Genomic DNA, 21,261 nt, shown 5'->3' with positions numbered 1-21,261 from the left:
AGCTAAATGTTGCATCTTATTATTTTTGTTACAAAGGGAGCCAGCGAAACAATAATAATAAAGGAAATGGCCGGCGGCCGCGTGTAATTAAATTAAAGTAGCATGCATAATTCCTGTCAAATTTGCTGCCGGTGGCGCCATTTACTGTTGCAGGGACATACCTGAGTTCATAATATCAACTTCACCGAGGGTCCAAAGGTAAATTGGTGTGGTCGTCAATAATTCATCATCGTGCAGAAGTAATCATCCTTGTAATTATTTTGTCAAGGAATAGGGGTTAGTATCTCCTCCTTACGTAAGAAGAGAGAATCTCTCAAGAATCCGAACACACCAAAACACATTTCATATTTATCCTTGGGTGTTGGATTCTTGCAAGGAAAAGGAATCGGCGTGGTTCCCTCAGTGCTCTTCCTCCTAGCTAAGTGCTCAGTCCACACCAACGTATCAAGGTACTGTCACTGACAACGCGACCCAAGTTAGCGAGCTCATACGGCAGTATGCATATTCAAAGAAAAATCGTCTAGGATTTGTATGCAAAACTTTTTACTGCTGTTTTCTATGCATAGGAACAAGCGAGTTTCATCGTACAGGAATGAAAATAAAGAAAGCATCTTCCTCTTAAAAATACGTGCTCGGACACGGTCGCGAAAAAAAGCATTTTCTTTTCATTTCTAAAATGCGCAGCGCAAGAGTGTAGGACGTTCTTCTGCTCGGCTTATACTTAATAAAGGATGTCAATCAAATGTATGAAGAGAAAACTATCATCATTTTGTCTTTTTTACATGCATGCACTAGGATTATTCGAGACCAATGTAAGAGCCGGTGTACAAATGTATACTATGTTATAAGGCCATGTGTCCCACACGTGTGCGGGGACTACACTAGACGAGTGCAATCTAGCAGGGTGCACGTAGCAGCAGGGGGTGAGGTGTGCGTGTGATTCCATTTCTTTTTTTATCGCTGTCATCACTGGCTAGAGACGAGCTAGGGAGGAGGTAGAGGTACGGTGTGTGGAGGAGTGACTGATTGGCCGGGCGAAAATGACACGCACGCACGCCATCGGCGAATGCCCCCACGGCATCACCTCTCCTCAGTCCTCACAAAGCAAGTTGCAGCCAATGGCCGGGGTGGGCATCATGCCAAGGCCCCAGGATAGCTGCTTGCTTGCGTTCCGAGGCTTCCATTGGCGTGTCGCTCTTCCTTGACCCTGATCGTGTGCCCACCTAGCTCGGGCACAAGTTTAGTGTTGTGGATCCATCAGCAGACGTGGCGCCGCCACGTGGACTGGGTGAAGCAGAGTAGCCTGCCCTGATGGAGAGATTCTGGAGATGGTTGGTAACTATGCGCCGTGACACCTGTTGTTTTTATCCGTTCTAGTCTTCTTTTTCTTCTTCTTCTTCTTCTTCGAAGCTCACATGCATCACATGGCATGGCAGTTGTTGTAGTGGTGATGGTCCTCCTTCCGGTCAAAGCGAAAACGGAGCAAACGTGCTCAAGCAATTGCTAGTTTAACTGGAAGTTCTCTCTTTTTTTTTCATATCATAGCGTGAGAAAATTTGCCGTAAAGATGACATTTCTATAGTATCACAGTTCGTTACAACTTTTGATGAGTTTTCCAAAAATTTACTACGATGTAGAACCTGCTGGACTCCTTTTCGAGGATTCAGAGAACTGAGAACCTGGACATCTGAAAGACTGAAACCAACCAGGTGCGTCAGCGTCACCCCTTGGACTCGGAACAGCTCGTAGACGGCCGCCAGAAAAACTGCAGCTTTTGACGCCTTCAGAGTCCAGCCTGAAATTACCTGAAAACACATGGTTTTCGATGGACATTACGGCATGCACTTTATTTGACGGCCGCGTGTTTTCAAAGCCGGCGGCCGACCAACCAATTCGCCGGTCATCAGCAATGCCTCGTCAGTAATGGCTCGAGATGACTTGGTTTCATGCGGCGAACCTTAGCCGAGATGCGATCTTCTAGACCTATGCTATGGCAGATCCGATCCGAGGACACATGATGATGCCACTGGACATGGCAATCCATACCTCATTCATGTCTCACTGACATGCATGTAGCCATGTATACTTGCAAGTAGGCTATTCTAAAATCCAAATGAGAATAGTGGCATATCCGCTAGAATTCATTAGTGCCTGCCATCAACACCTCTTGGCAGGCAGAATGCAACAATGATTACCGCACCAGCATGAAAACCGCGGGCAATGCTTCCGCTGGAATGGAATCCCTCGTCCATGGTTTGAGACTTGAGAGCAAATGCTTTTCGTGAAATACGTAGCCCCAACCAATTCTGCCGGAACTACCAACCGGACGTCAGACAGCAACATGGTTTCATGGGACTGCCAACCCGTTTCTGCAGTGCTAATAATCACTATAATTATTGCAACAGAAAACGATCAGTGTCCCCACTGAACCACTGAAATCCTCGTCATCGAATCACTCATCAGCAAAACTATGTATTGCTCCTGAAGATTGAATGGGGGAATACGCTTAAGGACTGCTGCTCAAATGAGCAGTTGCATTGACAGCAAAAATGAGGCACAAATGTGAAATGTGTATCAATATCACATTACATAAAGCTCAATTATTGGAACCGAGATGTTAATGTCAGCAAGGCGGGTTGCAGGCGTACCAGGGTCATGAAAAAAAGGATTTTGGTCTTACGCGTCTTATAGGATAGAAACATACAACACAACCAAGTAAATCTTTCTAAGTGCTACTTATCCTTTCAACCTTTAGTCTCACTCACAGGAAAGCATGTGAGTGAATCAGAGGGCGTTGATCATCCGCTTCATTTCTGCTGACCTCCTTGGGTCAGGCTCAGCTATGGCCCTCTCAGTCAAGACATGCTTTATCCGGCACATTGATTTCTTCACCTGAAATTATGCAAACCAAAAATGCCAAGTTCAAGAGCAGATGTAGAAAAAGAAAGGGCATGGAAGATGAAACACATGCTGGCATGTACAATGATGAGAAGAATCCACATCGTATCAGCAACAACAGTGTAGGGGGTGTGAGGGGAGTTGATTTCCATGTTAGCTGGTACATTGTTGAAGTTCAAGAGCAAATATAGAAAAAGAAATGGTATGGAATATGAAACACATGCTGGAATTTAAAGTGATGAGAGGAAATCCACATCACAACTAAAGAGAACACAACTTTTAGTTTATTATGAAGCCACTGTCTTTTAACATATAAACTTTAGGTATGCATTATATAAAGGTTCAGCTATTAGATAACCCGTTTCAAGAATATTCAGTAGCACACAAAATATAAAGAGAACCTACTCAATTTAGTCAAATGTATTGGAGTGATTGAATAGGATCAATAAGGAAAACAGTGTTTACTATACTTTATAGTTGTAAAGCCATAACCACAGTTAGTGTTGCTAATAACTATTGAACTCGTGAAAGTGAAATCCCAATGTAAACAATAACCAAGCAAAAGAAACCAAGAAGACAAGGCCAGAAAAACCAAGATAGCGACTCAAGGCGGCTTTGATGATCTATACTGCATGGAATATTTGGAAGGCAAGAAACAAGCGAGTTTTCGAGCAAAAAGCAATGTCACCGGTTGAAGTGTTCCATGAGATCAAGACTGAGATGCTTTGCAGGAGTTTGGCCTGCGGGAGGCTGGATGTATCTTCTTTCAATGTCTAGTTCAGTCTTTCTTAGTGTACGAGTTTTTTCCTTTTATGTAACATCGACTTTGTAAGCTCTCTGGACTTTGCTCTCTTCTCCCTACTTAAATGACAAAGCGGAGCTCCCGCAATCTCTTCAAAAAAAAAAAATTTGTAAAGTAAAAACACCTTTGATACACTAAAAAAATGCATGCCCATAGACATGGCTCCCCACCAACAGATTAAACAAACTATCATTTTACAAAGCATGGCATCGTTATTTGATGAAACCAAAGCTCATTCAACTATTTTTGTGCATGACATCAACATGATTATGCAGAAATGAGGGCATAGATAGTGTGTAGTTACTTTCACGAGGAACTGTGCAATCAGTGGCAGTCAAATACCTTGGAAATACGCTCTGGATTTGGAAAACGCAAGTTCTCTGCATGCAGCATCTGTCGCTGGGTCATAAGCATGTTCTTTTCCTTCATAAGAACATACCAAAGCTTCTGAAGATCATCCCAAGATTTTAGGCGCAATTCAGAAGCCTTCCAACTACGACCTACCAATTAATGAAACAAAAAGGTGAACAGCATTAAGCTTTGCAGAGTAGTACAGTGTTTAAACAACAAAAATGTGCAGAAACAAATGCAAAATACTAATGCTATGAAACGAAAACGGCCATAAGACTCACTTGTCAACATTTACATGTGTAGTAATGCAGTATGAAGGCAATAGGGTAGGGTACAGACATTTCAGTATTGCAATTGAAGAAATCCTGTGTGTTACGTGCTGATATGCTCATACCGTTAAGTGTTTCATGTACACAAGCAACAGCAGCCAATAATTGGCCCCATAGAAAAGAAAGCCCATCTGGCTACAGTACACACAAGTTTGGGAACTCGATCTTTAGTTGTGTCTACTGTTTACGAAAGGAATAAATGGAAGCACACATACTACCCTAATCCTAAATCGGGCTTACAACTCGAGATTCAGATGTAGAATCACAGCCGAGTATGCAGCGCTGTGGATATGCAAATGAGTTTTGGATAATCTGAACTCATATCAGGGGCAAAATTGCGCTCCAATCGACATCACGCTCTCCAACGCAATCACTGGGATGGTTTCCTCGACCATCTGACGCTAACCACTACCAATCAACGAACACTCCGTACCTATCCCTATCCGCAGCGAATCTGCGAGCCGCAACAGAACTAGAGGTGCGAGCGGCGGAGGTCGGGGAGAGAATGGGTACCGTAGTGGGGACGGGGCTTGTCCTCCTCGGTGCTCCGATCGACCTCGAAGAACTCCTCGAGAGGGTTCTGCGCCTTCCTCACCGCCGACGTCGACGCGGCCGCGGCGGACTCGGACGCCGCCGCGGCGGAGGAGAAGAGCCGCCGCCCGAGAGCCCTCGACAGGGACAGCATCACGGCGGCGGCGGTGTCCTGACAGCACAGCGGATCAGGGAATCTGGACACGCGAAGAGCTCGATCCGAGGAGGGAGGGAGGCGAGTCGCGAGTGAGATACCGGCGGCGGCGGCGGCGGCGGCGGCGGCGGCGAGTGATCCGCGGGAGAGGTGGGGGAAGGGTTTAGATGCGAGAGGGTTTTCGCTTGGAAATGCTGACGGGTGTGGGAGTAAGACACTGACGGTGTGGACCCACTTCTCTTGCCCTCCCTCTCTTTTTTTTTTCCTGAATCGTTGCCCTCTGACGTCGCTTCGGGTGATCAATGGAATGCGACGAAAACATGTCGAACTGTAAACAACCACCAGATCGTATTATGTGCAAATTAACTTTTCTGTAGAAATGATGCAAACTTCAACCTGAGCCACCGAATTAATATCTAAAGAGCATGAGAAGAGAATAACTTTACAATTAACCATTCGTCCTTGAATTAAGTAATCACACTTTTACAAATTTCCTCTTCCACTCTCTCAGCACTATTTTTTTAGATATTGATCCGGTGGCCCACATTTGTATTCATATTTTTTTGGATTATAAATATTTTTGGCTGCGTGGCATGAAAAACACGTCGTGAACATTGACCCACAACTAACACGTCGATTATCTCTTTGGAGCCTATCGCCCTATCATAGCACAATTTTGGCAAAAACAAAAATTGCTAGAATTGTTCCCTCACCTAGTAAAGTAAAGGAAAAAAATCTCAAATTACTCAACTTAACTATAACTAAAGTCTGGATAACATCTAAACTATCGTTTGGTTCATTTTACCCCACAACCTATACCATTTAGTTCAAATTACATCCTAATATAATTTGACTTTTTCATTTCTCCATGCATACGTAGATTGTTAAGTTGAAAATTTATAAGATAATAGTACACACCATAACGCAAGTTAGAAATATAGACCATAATTTTTTTTATCAAAAATTCGATAGGTTAGGATATTTAATAATAAATTGAAGTTCAAAATTATGTGAAAACTAATGGAAAAAATTATAATATTTTTTAAATATGCATTGTGATGTCCATTATTACCCTGAAAATTTAAAATTAAAATTTAACTTGTGTGTGGAGAAACAAAAATAAATAAATTATATTATATTATAGTGTAAAATAAATTAAATGACATAATTTAAAGGGTAAATTGAAGCAAGTTACAGTTTCAGAGATTATCCAGACTTTGGCTATAGCTGTGAGGAATAAATTTAACTTTTTCCTAAAATAAATCCAAGGTCATATCATACCCAGACAGTGCATCTCTTTTACGAGGCAAATCCATTACAAGATTGATCAGAAGAGGAATTAAATTATCTTACAAACTTCTCTGCCTACAAAATTTTGATGCACCGTACACACTGCTATAGCTCTTGCCCATTGTAATGGAATACACTTTAGAATCACGGCGTGTACGGTCAGTTTGTACTCTTGCAATGGATTACAACATCTCAGCACATTTTAGACTTGTGTGAGTAAACTCAGGGGAAATATCACCATTTCTACGTTTACCAAAATCATCTCGAGACCAAATTAGCTCATCCTCTGCCCCTGCCCCTACCTCTGCCGCCTCTCCCACGACCACCTCTCCCTCTGGCGCCACCCCTTCCTCTGCCACGATTTCCACCAAACATATAGAACTCAGCTTTGCCCTGCTTCAACCCCAGGGATTGTACGCCTCGCCTCTTGAAATCCTTTGGTCCTTCATCATCGCTAGGTAATTCTTCCTTGTGCCTTCTTCCACTTCTAGAGATGAATGAGATCTCTCTTGAACCACCAGGTCCATACTTGACCGCATCAAGCGCTTTGGAGTTCTGTTTCTTTTCCAGAGCAGCTATCCTATCCTCTAGGGGAACAGCATCCTCATTAGATAGGGAGACGCTCTTTAGAAATGCTTCAGCGTGTCGTTCATCCTTGACTTCATATAACCTGAAGCATAGAAAGCAATAAGAACATCTTTGATGTACAAGTAAAATAGAATGCACATCAAATGCAACTTCAGATGCTAGCCCCTTATTTTGCAAATGCAGTAGGAAGGAAAGAGCCACTGATTTTAAAAGTGCAATAAGAAGCCATGAGCCAAACAGTTCAGAAATGCACAACCTTGAAGCAAGACAGATGTTTATATAATAAATAAAGCTTTTTGCTCTCATACAGCATAAAAAATAAAAAAAATATGCACCCAGCATACATCAAATGGGATGGTTAAGAAGGCATCATGCCACATTAGTACATATGCACACAATAAAATCTGAAAACTTCGTGTCACATGTTCAGTTCACCAAAATGATGTAGCTTACCTTACACGCTTTGAAGTATGCATGTCATTGTCACTATCGGACATTCCTGATGCATCAGATGCACTAGCATCTGATTGTTTCTCATCTTCACTAACACTCTCAAAGTGCTCTTCAATTAAGCGTGGCTCCTTTGTAGCCGCTTGAGGATGAAGTGCAAGATATTCTTTTGATTGTTCATCAATTTGGAAATCCTGCTCATAAGATCAATGGAGTTAGAAATCAACTACCATCGTAATTTAGCATTAATTAGCTTACAAAATCATAGAAGATTAAAGATCATGAGTAGGTCAAGATTCAAGCTGTAGTGGGCCACCATAAGAGGTTAGATACACAATATAGCTAATTACAGCTGAAATCTCTCCACATTTAGTTCTCATAGACAGGTAGCTATGGATAAGGAACAAAACAAGTGCTCTAAACACAGCTCCAAGGGAGCTAAGGTTATCATAAACACTAGCAAGAATGTGGACCCAAAAGATTCACACGCTACAAGAAACAGATGTATCACCACACAAGCATTTGGACACACAAGTCAGGTTTGGATTAAGTATGTATTGGAATTTATTTTCATATACTACTACCAAATTAAAATATGCCATACATTACTGACAGAAAAGGACAGCACTAATCCATCTACAATCTAATATAACAGCAAGTAGAGTCCCCACCTTATTCTCAAACATTTCTTTGAACCGTTCATCTACTAATAGATCCTTATAACCTTTAAGTCTTCTTTCCTTCTTCTTCTTACTTGATTTATCAGCATTCTCCATATCAGCATTTGTTTCCTCTTCAATTATACTGTCCAAAATCTGCCTATTAACCTTTGGTATCTTGACTACTTGCTGCATGAGAAAAAAGAAAGAAAAAAAAATGATGTTCATCAGAGTTGTGATATTGAGATTATATTAAAAATAAGCAGGGGACCAAACATACCGTTATTCGAGATTTTCTCTGGGCATCTATTTTCTTTTTCTTCATCTCTGCTATAAGAGCCTCATGCTCAACAGGATCAACTTCTCTCCGTTGCTGCAAAGAAGTAGAATACTAGTAAATACATGTCTCAATTGTCTTTTCATTAACCCATCTGACCATACAGAAACAAACTACAGTCCATGATGAACTTCAACTATACAGTTAGATAAATAACTATACGTGTAGCAGTACTTGAGAGTACAACTTAAGCACACCCATGCACTTAAACCATCCAATGCATTTATGAGCTTTCCCTTCAAGTGATTTCAAGAATTAGATCATGGCTGTACTCAGTCAGTATTCAACGGAGACTCATATTACAAAGAAATGAAGAAAGAACTAGTACATTCACAAAAGAAAAATGCCCTTCAAGTTACAAATGCTTCAAATCTATTTCAATTTCCTAGTTAATGTACATTACAACACTAGGATATATAAATCCATAAAAAACTAAATAAATATACAAACATTCTAAAGAAAAAAGAACTCAAATAAAGTATGTATGTGAGAAACCAGTTTTACCTTCTTATATAGTTCATAACGTACGATAAATCCATGTAAATGTACTCTTACAGCATTGGTGCCAATGTATGGAGTAAGATTCAGTCGCTCCATCTCTTCTTTAGTCAGAAACTTGTACTCATCATACACCGTGCTATCTGCTTTCTCTTCCATCTCCTCCTATATAAGTGATGCAAATAACAAAATGTTTAGCCAAAGATTACAAAAAAATAACCACCACAAACCGATTGAGGTAGTTTTACGCACAGTTAGGTTATCAAGATGTGAGCACCACTTTGGAGCAGGGCCAAGTGCAGGAATAAAGTGGGCAGGTATCTGGCTATTATCCAGAGCTAATAGCATTAAACCACTATTCCGGAAGATGCAGACATCATTGATAGCACCACCGTCTGGTTCAATGCTAGTCATGTTATTTCCCTGCAAAAAAGATTGAAGCCATCAACCATCAAGGGACATCAAACCATGAAAATGTGTATTGGGAAGTCATACAGAAATGAATTCCACCAAAGAAATATTAAGTTAATGAACTATGAAGTTCATAATGGACTATGACAGCCCATGAACATTGATGTTATTTAAAATAGCATGGCATATTATGATCATAGTTCAAAAGGTCATACATCTTTTGAAACATCCCTTGGCATGAATGTTGATTTCTAAAATAACACTATTTGGCTTATCCGCTTATCTAAGAAATGTGAGTTCCCAAGTCCACACAAACTGAGCTAAAAGCAAGGGTCAAGCAAGGATAGAACTATATAAAAAAAGGTCAGTGTTCTTATCGCTGTGCTACCATTGCATTAAAATAGAATGTTAGTTTTAGTTTGCTTCAACTCATATCAACATTGATGTGGTTGTGCAAGCACCCATGAAATAAGAAGACAAGTTTTTGGAAAAGAAAGAGCTCACCGTATTAGGATCCCAAACTCTCACTATGTGCTTATCAGCGGTGATAAGTTTAGGCTCAGTAGAATTAAGTGTCTGGTGCCACTTGATATTTAGTATTGGACTACTGTACCTGAAATAGAAAACAATATTAACGACATGGTCAGCGAAAAGTACAATATAACTCAAGAATCATTCGACTATCGATTACATTTCGTATGCAATAGAGATTTGACCCCTTTGTTTACAGGTTATCATATTCAGAGTTGCAAGACCCAGATTAGTACAGAATATACAGTTTCAAAAACCTTATAATAGGTGTGGGAGTTCTATAATAGAATTGAGACAAAGGGTGGAACGTGGCCAGAATGACATGATATGAGAAAGGGGTAACCAGAAAAGGTATGATTCCGTTTGTAATGAACAAATAAAGTAGGAAGTCCCCATCTAGCAAGATGAAATTCCTATGAAAATGGTTTAACCAAATTTTGATGAGCACCAATTGAAAAGTCTTCTTCATATGAGGAAATACAGAACTTACATGTGATCCTTAACTAGCAGAGGAGAAGACATGCGCAAATCATATATTGATATCTGCAGAAAATCACAAAAGTGTTTGTGTATTTAATATAAATCATATTTTTTAAAGACTTGGTTGTCATGAAGATATAATAATAATAAAATGATAAATATCTTGTTTTTTGTACACAAAAAGATATGTAAACACAACAAGATTAGCAAACTTCATACTGCTGAGTAAATCAGAGGTGGTAAAAGCATAAAACTTCCATATGCAGTTTTGTTTGATGTAACAGTAGTTTCTCCGAAACCAAAACTAGATGATGCAGAGAGTAAACAAGGTCATTATTTGAGTACTCAATCTGTCGTCAAAACAAATCTGGATTTTCAGCCAAGTCTTGCTATGCTTGGCTGGTACAATACCGCGGGTACTGTTCACGCCAGCCCAGGCTGGGCAATCCTGGGCACAACACCCATGACACAGACTGTTGGTTCTCAGCACTGGGCAAGGCTTTCCTTGTCTGTGATGCTAGCTTACCCGTGGAATTTTTGGCAGTTCCAAACACGAAACCTGGCTAGGCAAGATTAGATCGGTTCTAGCAGAATATCCAAACACACCCTAAAGTTTCCAGTTCTGTATTGAATATTCGGCTCAAGTAGGACGGCCTGGACAACTATTGTCTGAATTACCAGTAACATCTCAGACGATCAACAACAACAACTTAGTCTTTTATCCACGAAATTGAGTTGGGACAGACTTCAGAAGAAATCCAACATGAGCCCAAAAAAAGAATAAAAAGGCAAAGATAGGAATTAGCAGTAGAAGTAATAGTAAAGCAGACTGATAGCCTAGGTCATGGTTCCAGTACGTGGACTTATAACAGCTCAGATGACCAAGCCAAATTCTTAATCACCAACAAGCAACGAGGCAAACCTCACAAAGCAAATTGTATGATAGCATATAAACTGCTAGCACAATTCTTAATCCTTTTTACTCCTTTAGCAAAAGTTATTAGTCCGTGACCCATGAAATTTTCTTATCCAACTGATGGAACACTGCAACATAGTGTAACTTAAGAAAAAACTTAGTACCAAACATGCAATAGCATATAAACTGCTACCACAATAATCATGGACGAATTTTGGCTGAAGTTACAGAAGGACAAACCAAGTACTCTCTCCGTCCCACAATATAAGGAATCGTTTGAACTGGCACAGTCTACAAGAGCATACTTTGACCACTAATTTCTCTTAGACCATTCGTGGCAATAATGAGTTGATCATTAGAAAGTATTTAAAATGTAAACCATAACCATTTTTGTGCAAATTTTTTCATATTGTTAGACTAATTGTTGGAAAGACTGTGAAGATTGAATATTGAAATAGATGTGCACCTTTATTTTGGGATGGAGAGAGTAGCTACCATGATCAGTTGTGCAGAATAGAAGAAGTGTTATTTGCATAAATTCAGAGCAGAAAACAGATATAGATGAAGTGAGCCACATAAACGACAGAAATACTGTAAAATTTACTGAGCATATTGCAAAACACCAAACTTTCTTAACTCTAACAGGAGGTAGTGAATATAATAAAAACTACATGATTGACACTCAGGGAAAATAACTAGGCACATGGAAAAGGGGAAATCAAACAAGAAATCAGGTAATGACAAACCCTACCTTTCCTGTACTGCTCCCTAATGCCATAAGGTATCCTTGATCTTCGTCAAATTGCAAAGATGTGACCTCCTGCAGTTTCAAACGTCAGACCAGTTGCCAAAAAAAAAACATCACTGTGCTACCTGCTATTAAAGAAATAAACTGATACCTGACCATAATCTTCAGAAGAAACAGCTGGAATATTAATTCTGCCAACAGAAGACCTTTTCCTCATATCAAAGCACTCAACCACACCATCCTCACCACCACAAGCGACAAGCCCATGGACCTTACTGTGAGCACCACAAGAAAATTAAGAAGTTAACGATACCTGATATTCATGTCACTTGCAAGACATGTAAAGTTAATAAAGAGTGACTACCTTCGTGTAACCACATTTATTGCAGGCGATTGGGACGAAAGAGAAGCAAGGAATCGTCCCTGCAAGAAGTGCATACAAAATGTGCAAATATAAGTATTTGATCTAGCAAGACTGAAAGCAAATAACAAGAAAAAAAAAGCATCATTATGGTTATGTGTACTATTTAAACCAACAGAAGGAATGTGTAACAGAATTAATATCACCACAAATATGATATTTTGCTGAATCACTATAAGATAAACGAACTAATCAAATACACCGTTCAAATAAAAAACTAATCAAATACATGAATAATTAAGTACTGAAAGTAGACCTGCTCTAAGTTGATTCTGTACAAATCTGGTGATGAAGCAGCGCATAGCAAATCGCAAGACCAGCAATCGTAGGCCATGTCCCTTCCCATTCTGTCATTAAATCATTATGGACATTCAAAATATGTAAGATTGAAATTTGGATGAGGCATGTCTATAACTTTTTTTTATTGATTCTCTAGTATTCATCAAACAACAGACTTCTATGTTTAGGATCAGAGTATAAGAACAAATACACTATGTATTAACTTAATATAAATTATCCTTTAATGCTAAAATAACTAATATTTTCCTAAAGATACCCACATAGGTGACAAGCATATGTTATGACTGCACAGCGTGTGGAACTAAATGACAAATACATAGATAAGACTGAGTCATATATGAAACAAAAGTACGCTAGCAGTCATTCTAACCTTGGAATTCTCAAACTATAATGGCTTCCATACTTTGCATGCAGATTTACAGAACGATCAGCACACAAAAACGCAAGTTTGGAATAGTCATCACCAAGGATCTAAAGAAAGAAACAAGCAAGCTTGTTAGGGAACAAAGGTGAGCATCCATAAGTATATTAGAAGATTTTAAGAAGTTTTTCTCATGTGAATGCATCAACCAATAATATATAACACTAACTCCCTTGCACTATATAACAAGCCATGTTTCTCCTTTGCCATCCCTCAGTATATAAAATTACATGTTTATAGGGAAATTGAAAACCACCACTATATTCCCAAATCCCGAGTAGTGTCTGGTGCAGAAAAAGAATGTGGTTATGAGGAAACAATCGACAAAGAACATGAAGGAATGTATAGGCTGGTGAAGTTATGGGGTGTTTGGTTTGTGGAAATGCATCCCACAAAAGTCAATTATTAGTATAAGCATGAGGGATGGAGTCAAACCACCAAAATTAATGGAATGGACTCACAGAGGAATTGTATGGTCAAAAGGTAAACAGTAGAATGACCAGAATAAGTAGAGCATAAATACAAATTGAACATAGACAAACCTCATGGAAATCAACTAATTATCAAAGCAGCCAACTGCATGATAATGATGAATTATCAACTATGAATCAACAAGAAAGTCTGTGAATTCTGGAATGGTGTATCGGTGTATGACAAGGCATTGTTCAATAGTAAAATATATGTGCTTCACTAGTGGTACCTGGAAATTTATAATTTCTGAAATCATGTGCCTCTCAAACTTCATGGACAATTCCTTCAGCTCATAGACTTTAACTTGCGGGGGGTAGATACCTATAGCACATAAGACACATAAGTGTGCCGCATTACCTAGGAGTACGTTAAGCTAACCATAGCCATTAAGCTAAACACACCTGAGGCGATCACGAACTGGTCATCAGGCGTCAACTTGATCTTGGTGGTGGCAGTCTCAAACCTCAGGTCATGGATCAAATCCAACCTCCGCTGATACTCTAAAACCAGATAACAAAGCAAGAGGCGCCATTAATCAACAACGATCGCAAAACTTCCCGCGCTAATCCCCCCACCACCAATGACGAACACTCGAGGAGCGGAGGTGTGGGGAGGCACCTTGGTCCTTGCGGAGCGCGCGCTTCTTCTTGGCGAGAACCCAGGGGGCGACGTAGCGGTTGCCGGTGAGCGAGTAGAGCTTGACCCCGTTGATGGAGGTGGACTTGAGCGTCCCCGCGCCATGGCTCGCCGCCATGCTCAGAGAAGTCGCCGGAGCCCTACACCCGCGCTCCTCCTCCTCGTCGTCGTCGACGGCGCCGTCGCGGTGGCGGGCGCCGCTGCTAGGGTTTAAGGAATTTGGAGGGAGAGGAGAGGGGCAGAACAGAGTCGGCGGCTGTCGCTGGGTGTGGTGGTGCCCGCGCAGGCTTCTGCCCTTGTGCAACGGACTGGTGGGAGGCGGCGGCGCGGCGAGAGCTTCCGCAGCCGTCGGATCGCGGTTTCCAACCGTTGGATGGTCTGTGGACTGCAGTCGTGGGCTTGGTGTTGCTAGCGCTATAATTGTGGGCTGTTATTAGTTCTCGGCCCATGAGTTCTGTGCGATGGGCCTGTTTCATGATGCCATCATTCTATGAGCTCCTGGTTTCTTGATTTTTTTTACCTTTTTTTTTTCTTCATTCACTCTACTCCCAATTTCTTCTGTTCTTCTATCTTCGTCTTCGTGACTTTGTTGAATGCACGACGCATGAGTGGATAGGATAGGCTCGTGACCGGCCGCCATGCACGCCGGTCTCACGGTCAGCTCAAGCTCTGAGCGGCGAAGTTATTACGGCTCACAGTTAAGAGTCACAGAAGGGTGCTGAACAGGAGAGCAACTCTGCAATCTGTGTTGCCCGTGCAGAGAACACCGGCATTTGCCATGGATGCCACGCCGCCGGCGAGTTCACCGATGACAAGAAGACCGGTGCTCTCGTCAGTTTCTATCCACCCCACCTGCAACTCCGTTTGGGCCGAATCAGAAGCTGAGTTCTGTAGGAAAGGACCTATTGGTCAGCATTTTGTACATTGTTGACGATCTTCGTTCGGGAAAAAGGTGAAAAGAAGAGTGGCTGATTTGCACTGTAGCTACAGTGACTCAGAGAGACAACGGTCACCAGCCCCAGCTGCGACTGGTACCATCGGCAAACCGAACAGGTAAAGAATCCAGGAAGCAAGGGCGGGGGGGGGGGGGGGGGGGGGGGTTCAAGGGGGCGGTGCAGGGTAGAGTATTCTTCTTTGAGTTGTCTGATCCTTTTTTTTTTTACCTGAATCCTCGTAATGCAGATACACAACAGTCTAAATCCAAGCTTGCAGATTTATCTGCCCCCCACATGCACTTCCGGTCCTCATAACCTGCTGTAGCCCCATATGATTGTGCGTTGTTTACATGTTCTGAAACAGACAAGGAGAAACTGGACATTCCCGCGTTGGGATGATTGTTTAAGCTATCCGCTAAGGGGCCCCCATGGCACCCCAAAGCCATCTGCCCCGGTCATGGTCTCATGGATCCTCCTAGCTGTTCACAAGGGGGTGGCAATTTAGTTGTCGACAGCTGATGTGATAAACCAAGCGCTGGGAGACTGTGAGAGAGAGTTCATCTGAAGAAAAAAAAAATGAAATTTCCAAGACTTGAACTGAAAGCAACGCCCTCACCTGCCATCACCAACCGCGCTGGACCTCCCAAAAGTCCAAATCCGAGCACAAACATGCCAACTCCAGACGAGACCCTGCACCGCTGGGCGCTGGCTGTGCCCAGCCACGCGGGGAGGGGAGTACGCTTCCCAACTCCCAACCCGTTAACCACCCGTCGTCCGTCGCGTCGCGCCAGCCCGCGCCCGCCGCCGCCGCCGCCCACCACGGCACCACCCAGCCGAACCCAACCCAACCCAACCGAAGCGAGCCCGAGCCGAGCCGGCCGGCCGCCTCGCGCTGCTCGCCAGCCTAGCCCACGCTGTGCCCTCCTGCTCAGTCTCGCCCCCGTCCCTTTCCCCATCGGCGTCGTCAACCCACCGCACCCAACCCGCCGCCTCGGCCTCGGCTCCCTCCCACCCCAGCTCCCACCCTCCCTCCCTCCCACCGTCTCCCTCGCCGCGCTCCCCCGGCGCTGCCGCCAGATCCCGCTCGCCGGTGGTGGCCCCCCCGCCGCTCGGCGCCGGAGCAAGGGGGCGGAACACGGCCGAACCCTAGTGATTGTGATTGAGTGACCGCCCGCCCGCGGCCCGCCGAGATCCGGCGGCGATGGGGGACTTCAACCTGGCGCTGGTGATCGTGGCGGTGGTGGTCAGCGTGCTCGTGCTGCTCGTCAGCGTCTACCTGCTCGTCAACTACCAGCACCCCGACGACGCCAACCAGGCCTACTTCCCCAAGCTCGTCGTCGTGCTCGGCCTCACCGTCGCCGTCCTCTCCATCCTCATGCTCCCCGCCGACGTCGCCAACCGCCAGGCCTGCCGGAAGGCCGTCTACAACGGCGCCTGCAGCCTCACGCTCCCCATGAAGACGCTCTGGCTCGTCGTCTACATCGTCGACGCCGTCCTCGTCTTCCTCGTCATACCCTTCGCGATGTTCTACTACGAGGGCGACCAGGACAAGTGCGGCGTCTTCTCTTCCTCTTTCAGAAATGGGGATGAGGGTTTTCCTCCTCTCCTTGTACTCTTCCAAAAGACTGAAGCTTCCCGCTGATTGGATCCGCCTTGCTGTCGTCTGCAGGTCTGTGGGGAAGAGGCTCAGGACCGCGCTCATATGGGTCGTTGCGTCCGCGGTGGTTTGTGGCCTTGTACTTGGCATCCTATACGGTGCGTGCGGATCAATCCAAGCTTCCTCATTTCTCTCTCGCCCTAGAATCCTCGTCTGATTTGTCGAAGAATGGAGTGGGATTTTGAATACCGTTTTAGTTCACTTAAAAAATGTGGCATCTTTTGCCTGATTCTTGAGTCCGATTCCAGTGTTTCCTCGCGTTTGGGTCTGAATTGAAGTGAAATCTGCAAGCTATCATCGTTTTTTTTCATGAGTAATCACAGCTGCAGTGCTCGCACTGCTTAGATCTGGAATTGAGTTTGTCTTGTTGCTAACTTGTTAGGCTGATCCTTCTTATGCTTCTTGAGCTTAGTTTAGAACTATGCAATTTTTTTTAATAACTGCACTGTGTGTTGTTGAAATTAGATAGCCACCTTGTCTCGTCTGGTTTTCCAAACTGCAGGCAAGGACATGCTTTGATGAAAACCTTACCTTCCATACACATTCTATTGAACGAATCAAAGATTCATACACATTCTATTGCACGAATTAAAGATTGTTAACAGTACGGAATGATCATGGCTACAAATTTTATGAGATTATCAGATGTCAGCTTCCTAAGCTCCAACAATATCAAACATTTTTGTTCTGTTAGGTTGTGTTTTTACCTGAGTAGGCTGATGATCCCATTTCCATTTTGGTTCGTCAGGACTTGTTGGTAAAGTGGACTTCACCGTCAGGCACCTATCTTCATCAGTCGAGACGTTTCCAAACTCATTTTCTGGATTCTCAAGCGGTCAGCCTTGCATCAGTTCATTGCCTCGTCAGGTTAGTCATTGATGGAATCTTTTATTTCTCACTAAATAAATGAACACTAGTCTCTGACTGCATCTATTTGTTAGCATTCATAGTTCTCAGCTTTCCCACTTTATCGGACTCCTAGGCATACAGATTTGGTGACTAGTTGTAACCTACCTCTCCTGTCTTGTCTTTTCAGTGTGCGGCTTCTACGGCACCTTCAAGCTCTTTAACAACTTGGACAATGCGTGCTACCTTCCCTGAATATGTCGTTGCTCTTACTACTATCGTTGGATCTGTGCTTTTCACCGTGAGTTTATTTCCAAACTTTTCATTTCTTTAGACATTGTAAACTGTATGTGAAATAAGAGCCATTTGTTCGTTCAACATTTAGTACTGCTGTAGTCATGCTATCAGTTTTTTTTTTACCTTCGGTTTTGCTAACTACACTGTTTGTCTGTTAGATATTTGGTGGTGTTGGCATTGCTTGCCTTCCATTAGGACTTATATTCTCATTTGTCCGGCGTCCAAAAGCTGTCATTACACGCTCACAATATATAAAGGTGCGCGCACATTCTTACATGCAGCATTCTGGCCATAAAGGATGCTTGCTTCCACTTGTGATTGAAATTTTCTGTTGTTTTGATATCATTATGTCCTTAAATATGGGTCCTGCAGGAAGCAACTGAATTGGGAAAGAAGGCCAGAGAATTGAAGAAAGCAGCTGAAGCCCTTCACCAAGAAGAGAGAAGCGGGAACAAGGGCAGGAAATGGCGCAAAAATGTGAAGGCTGTGGAAAAGGTACACATTCCAGCCAAATGGCATAATCTTTCTGGTCATCAGTAATGTTTAGCTATCACTTAAAAGAAGACCATCTTCTACCTTTTAGGAGTTGTGTTAAAAAGTAAGAGCAGGAGATCAACTGCCTAGCGATTTATTTGGTAATGGTCCAACATAGGTTCTAGAGGGCCTCTGCCTTCTGTTTAGCTGTCCATAACCAGAATAAAGATATCAACTCCAAATATTGGCTTAACAGAAAAGGTTAATAATAATCTGACATGTATTATAGAAACCATATTGCATTTTTGTGTTTTGGCAGTAAAAAAATTCTCCATTGAGCTGTTGTCCTTATGCGTGCCTCATTATGCTTGTTTAGTGTTCATATGGAATGCTATCAGTCCCTAGTTATTGCAGTAGACCTTAGTCCCAATGTTCTGTCGTGCTTGTTTTGTGTATTTAGTAGTACTAACTGCTAAGTTCATTATTTTAAACATCAGGAGTTATTACTTCTGGAAGATGACATGAAGGCTCTGGAGGAGATGTATCCTCAAGGAGAAAAGGTAACACAACATAAATTCTCATTCCATATGTTTTGTGTGTAAAGTTTGTCCTTGACACCTGTTCTGGCACAGGCTGAGACTACTTGGGCATTGACAGTCCTTGGGTACATTGGAAAACTTATATTTGGTGTTGTCGGGTGAGTGTAAATTTTTTGTCCTGTATTGGTACTTCTTTCTTAATCTAGTCCGCTTTCCCAAGTAATTTCTGCTGAAAGTGGTGTTCGGCATGCAGGTTAATCATATCGATAGCTTGGGTTGCACATATCGTCATATACTTGCTGATTGATCCTCCTCTATCGTCATTCCTAAATGAAGTCTTCATAAAGTTGGACGATGTTTGGGGTATCTACTAATCTTTTTGCATTCTTGTAAATTTATGCTACTGAGGAGAATAGTCCAATCATTCTTCAGATTTATGTACCAGGTCTGCTTGGGACTGCTGCCTTCGCGTTCTTCTGCTTCTATCTCCTTATTGCAGTGATTGCTGGGGAGATGATGCTTGGCTTGAAACTAGTTTTCATCACCATTCATCCGATGAAGTAACTAACCTATACTGTAACATCCCTTTTTTCCTGCAGTTTTTTTGGGGAAAAAAATTTCCTGCAGAAATGGATCTTGTTAACAAACTAATCAATTTATTTCAGATGGGGAGGCACTTTAATGAACTCCTTCCTGTTTAATGTTGGACTCATTCTACTTTGCTCCATCAGGTATCCCACCAATGCCTTCTTTTAGGCACACATGTTCTGTTGTAACTTATAAATTATTATGAAGTATCAAGGATATTTATCGCATTTCTTGTAGCATGCCCTGTGTCTATGGTTATTGTTGAATTTCCGTATTTAAAGAACATAATATTCAGTATAGTGCAATGCTCAGAAAGAACATAATATTGGGTTTTATTGTGTTCTTGCATGTTACTGAAGATGGAAATGACTTCTGCATGAGCATGAATTTTGTTGATTTCATCAGTTTAGTTCCTTGTGTAAAAAAAGGTCATAACCTGTCCATGAGTATGCATTGCCTATTTTAGTTAACGTTGTCTTTTGCCATATAAAATCACTGTCATTTAGTTTATCATATTTTCTCTGTTCTTTGTGCAGTGTGATTCAGTTCTGTGCCACAGCTTTTGCCTACTATGCACAAGCAACTGCTGCTCAGGAGATCTTCGGCCACACATTGCAATCTCTTCGTGGAATTAAGTACCTTTACAAGTAAGTCTTGACTAATATGGAAGTGTGAAATTTGTTGCTTTTGTGTATTTCTGTTTTACATTAAATTTTGAATGCATTCTGATTTTTAACCAAATGTATGCAGGTACAACATTTTCCAGTATGGCTTTGTTGCTCTTGCCATACTCACGCTCTTTTACTATGCGATATTTGTGAGTCATTCTGCTCAAGTTCTTAATTATTATTTTTTAGATTTATCAAGTTCTTAATTATTCACATTAAAATTTGGGGGGGAACATGCAAGCTTAACTGTTATTCCCAACACTTGTTAGGGATGGCGAAAGAGGAAACCAACAGGAAGGTTCCAGATCTCAAATTGATTTGTGGGTTGCCCTGTAAGTGAAGCTTGACGGATTCAACATCATATTTGTTCAGTTAGCGTTGTATATGATCAACCAAACCAAGACATCTTGAAGAGCCAAGGAGCTGCAACCGGTGTAGATTATCAACTATGAGACCTGGAAGGTGAGAATGGGTAACTGTTGTTGGTCACCAAGGACATGGATGTTAAAAGTAGAACCAATTGATTTTGCTTGCACACATTTCTTGTATCGGCTCTTCTTTTAAGTCTGTATTATTGATGGTATTCTTGAGAGATGTTTGGTGTGATTGGGTGCCACGTAGCCCCCATTCTTCCTTTCTTGGTTGTGTCTGGAGTTATTTTAGGTCAGTCCATTGCTTTTATATGTATCATACTGTGATTACAACACGAGGTTTTAGGTTGTATTGATGATGTCTCGATCATATGTGTGCTTGTCTGTTGCTTTAATTTGGGATCCCAGCTTGCTTTTCAGCTGTAACCCGATCTATGAAGCATTTACCTGTCTTGCAGTGGAATCTTGAGTTGCGTCAACTCAGCAATTTGAATCCCACTTGTCATGTTTTCCCTCGACTGAAATAAAAAAAAATTGACAACTGGAAAGTTAAGATTAATATGTCCAATGTTGAGCTGAAACAGTTGGGTTCAGAGTATTTGCAGAGCCCCCAATGTCCAAAATTAGAATTGGTAAAGCTTCACGCCTCAAACAAATGTAAAAT

The 21,261-nt window shown here is 42.1% G+C and overlaps 3 protein-coding genes across 7 annotated transcripts; 1 reads left to right on the top strand and 2 right to left on the bottom strand.

Annotated features, from left to right (window-relative positions):
- Window positions 1-2,493: 2,493 nt before the first annotated feature.
- Window positions 2,494-5,299, bottom strand: LOC120702459 (39S ribosomal protein L47, mitochondrial-like). 5 transcript variants are annotated; one of them, XM_039986270.1, is made up of 5 exons: window positions 5,167-5,294; window positions 4,894-5,083; window positions 4,043-4,200; window positions 2,750-2,892; window positions 2,494-2,655 (listed from the first exon to the last, which is right to left on the bottom strand). In XM_039986270.1, exons 2-4 carry the CDS (start codon window positions 5,063-5,065, stop codon window positions 2,785-2,787), a joined length of 438 nt encoding a protein of 145 aa, XP_039842204.1. In that variant the 5' UTR covers window positions 5,066-5,083; window positions 5,167-5,294; the 3' UTR covers window positions 2,494-2,655; window positions 2,750-2,784. The 5 variants fall into 5 exon arrangements, with proteins under 5 accessions (XP_039842204.1, XP_039842200.1, XP_039842202.1 ...); XM_039986266.1 differs by having other exon boundaries at window positions 2,498-2,892; window positions 4,894-5,084; window positions 5,174-5,299; XM_039986268.1 differs by having other exon boundaries at window positions 2,498-2,892; window positions 4,894-5,084; window positions 5,177-5,297.
- Window positions 5,300-6,335: 1,036 nt separating this feature from the next.
- On the bottom strand, window positions 6,336-14,505 carry LOC120702458 (nucleolar protein 10-like). The gene is made up of 16 exons (XM_039986264.1): window positions 14,205-14,505; window positions 13,988-14,086; window positions 13,816-13,907; window positions 13,065-13,165; window positions 12,651-12,741; window positions 12,338-12,396; window positions 12,125-12,248; window positions 11,977-12,045; window positions 10,320-10,372; window positions 9,803-9,911; window positions 9,140-9,310; window positions 8,894-9,052; window positions 8,333-8,425; window positions 8,065-8,241; window positions 7,397-7,587; window positions 6,336-7,025 (listed from the first exon to the last, which is right to left on the bottom strand). Exons 1-16 carry the CDS (start codon window positions 14,338-14,340, stop codon window positions 6,635-6,637), a joined length of 2,115 nt encoding a protein of 704 aa, XP_039842198.1. The 5' UTR covers window positions 14,341-14,505; the 3' UTR covers window positions 6,336-6,634.
- A 1,332-nt stretch (window positions 14,506-15,837) lies between these two features.
- Window positions 15,838-20,969, top strand: LOC120702457 (LIMR family protein Os06g0128200). Its single transcript, XM_039986263.1, has 14 exons — window positions 15,838-16,708; window positions 16,827-16,912; window positions 17,563-17,681; window positions 17,851-17,961; window positions 18,116-18,214; window positions 18,330-18,452; window positions 18,929-18,991; window positions 19,064-19,128; window positions 19,224-19,333; window positions 19,416-19,530; window positions 19,636-19,701; window positions 20,095-20,205; window positions 20,309-20,375; window positions 20,496-20,969. Exons 1-14 carry the CDS (start codon window positions 16,359-16,361, stop codon window positions 20,541-20,543), a joined length of 1,533 nt encoding a protein of 510 aa, XP_039842197.1. The 5' UTR covers window positions 15,838-16,358; the 3' UTR covers window positions 20,544-20,969.
- Window positions 20,970-21,261: the final 292 nt, after the last annotated feature.

Source organism: Panicum virgatum, chromosome 4K (assembly GCF_016808335.1).
Source record: "Panicum virgatum strain AP13 chromosome 4K, P.virgatum_v5, whole genome shotgun sequence".
Lineage (NCBI taxonomy): Eukaryota > Viridiplantae > Streptophyta > Magnoliopsida > Poales > Poaceae > Panicum > Panicum virgatum.
The sequence above is the reverse complement of the archived record's forward strand: the minus strand, read 5'-3'. Positions and strand labels throughout refer to the sequence as shown.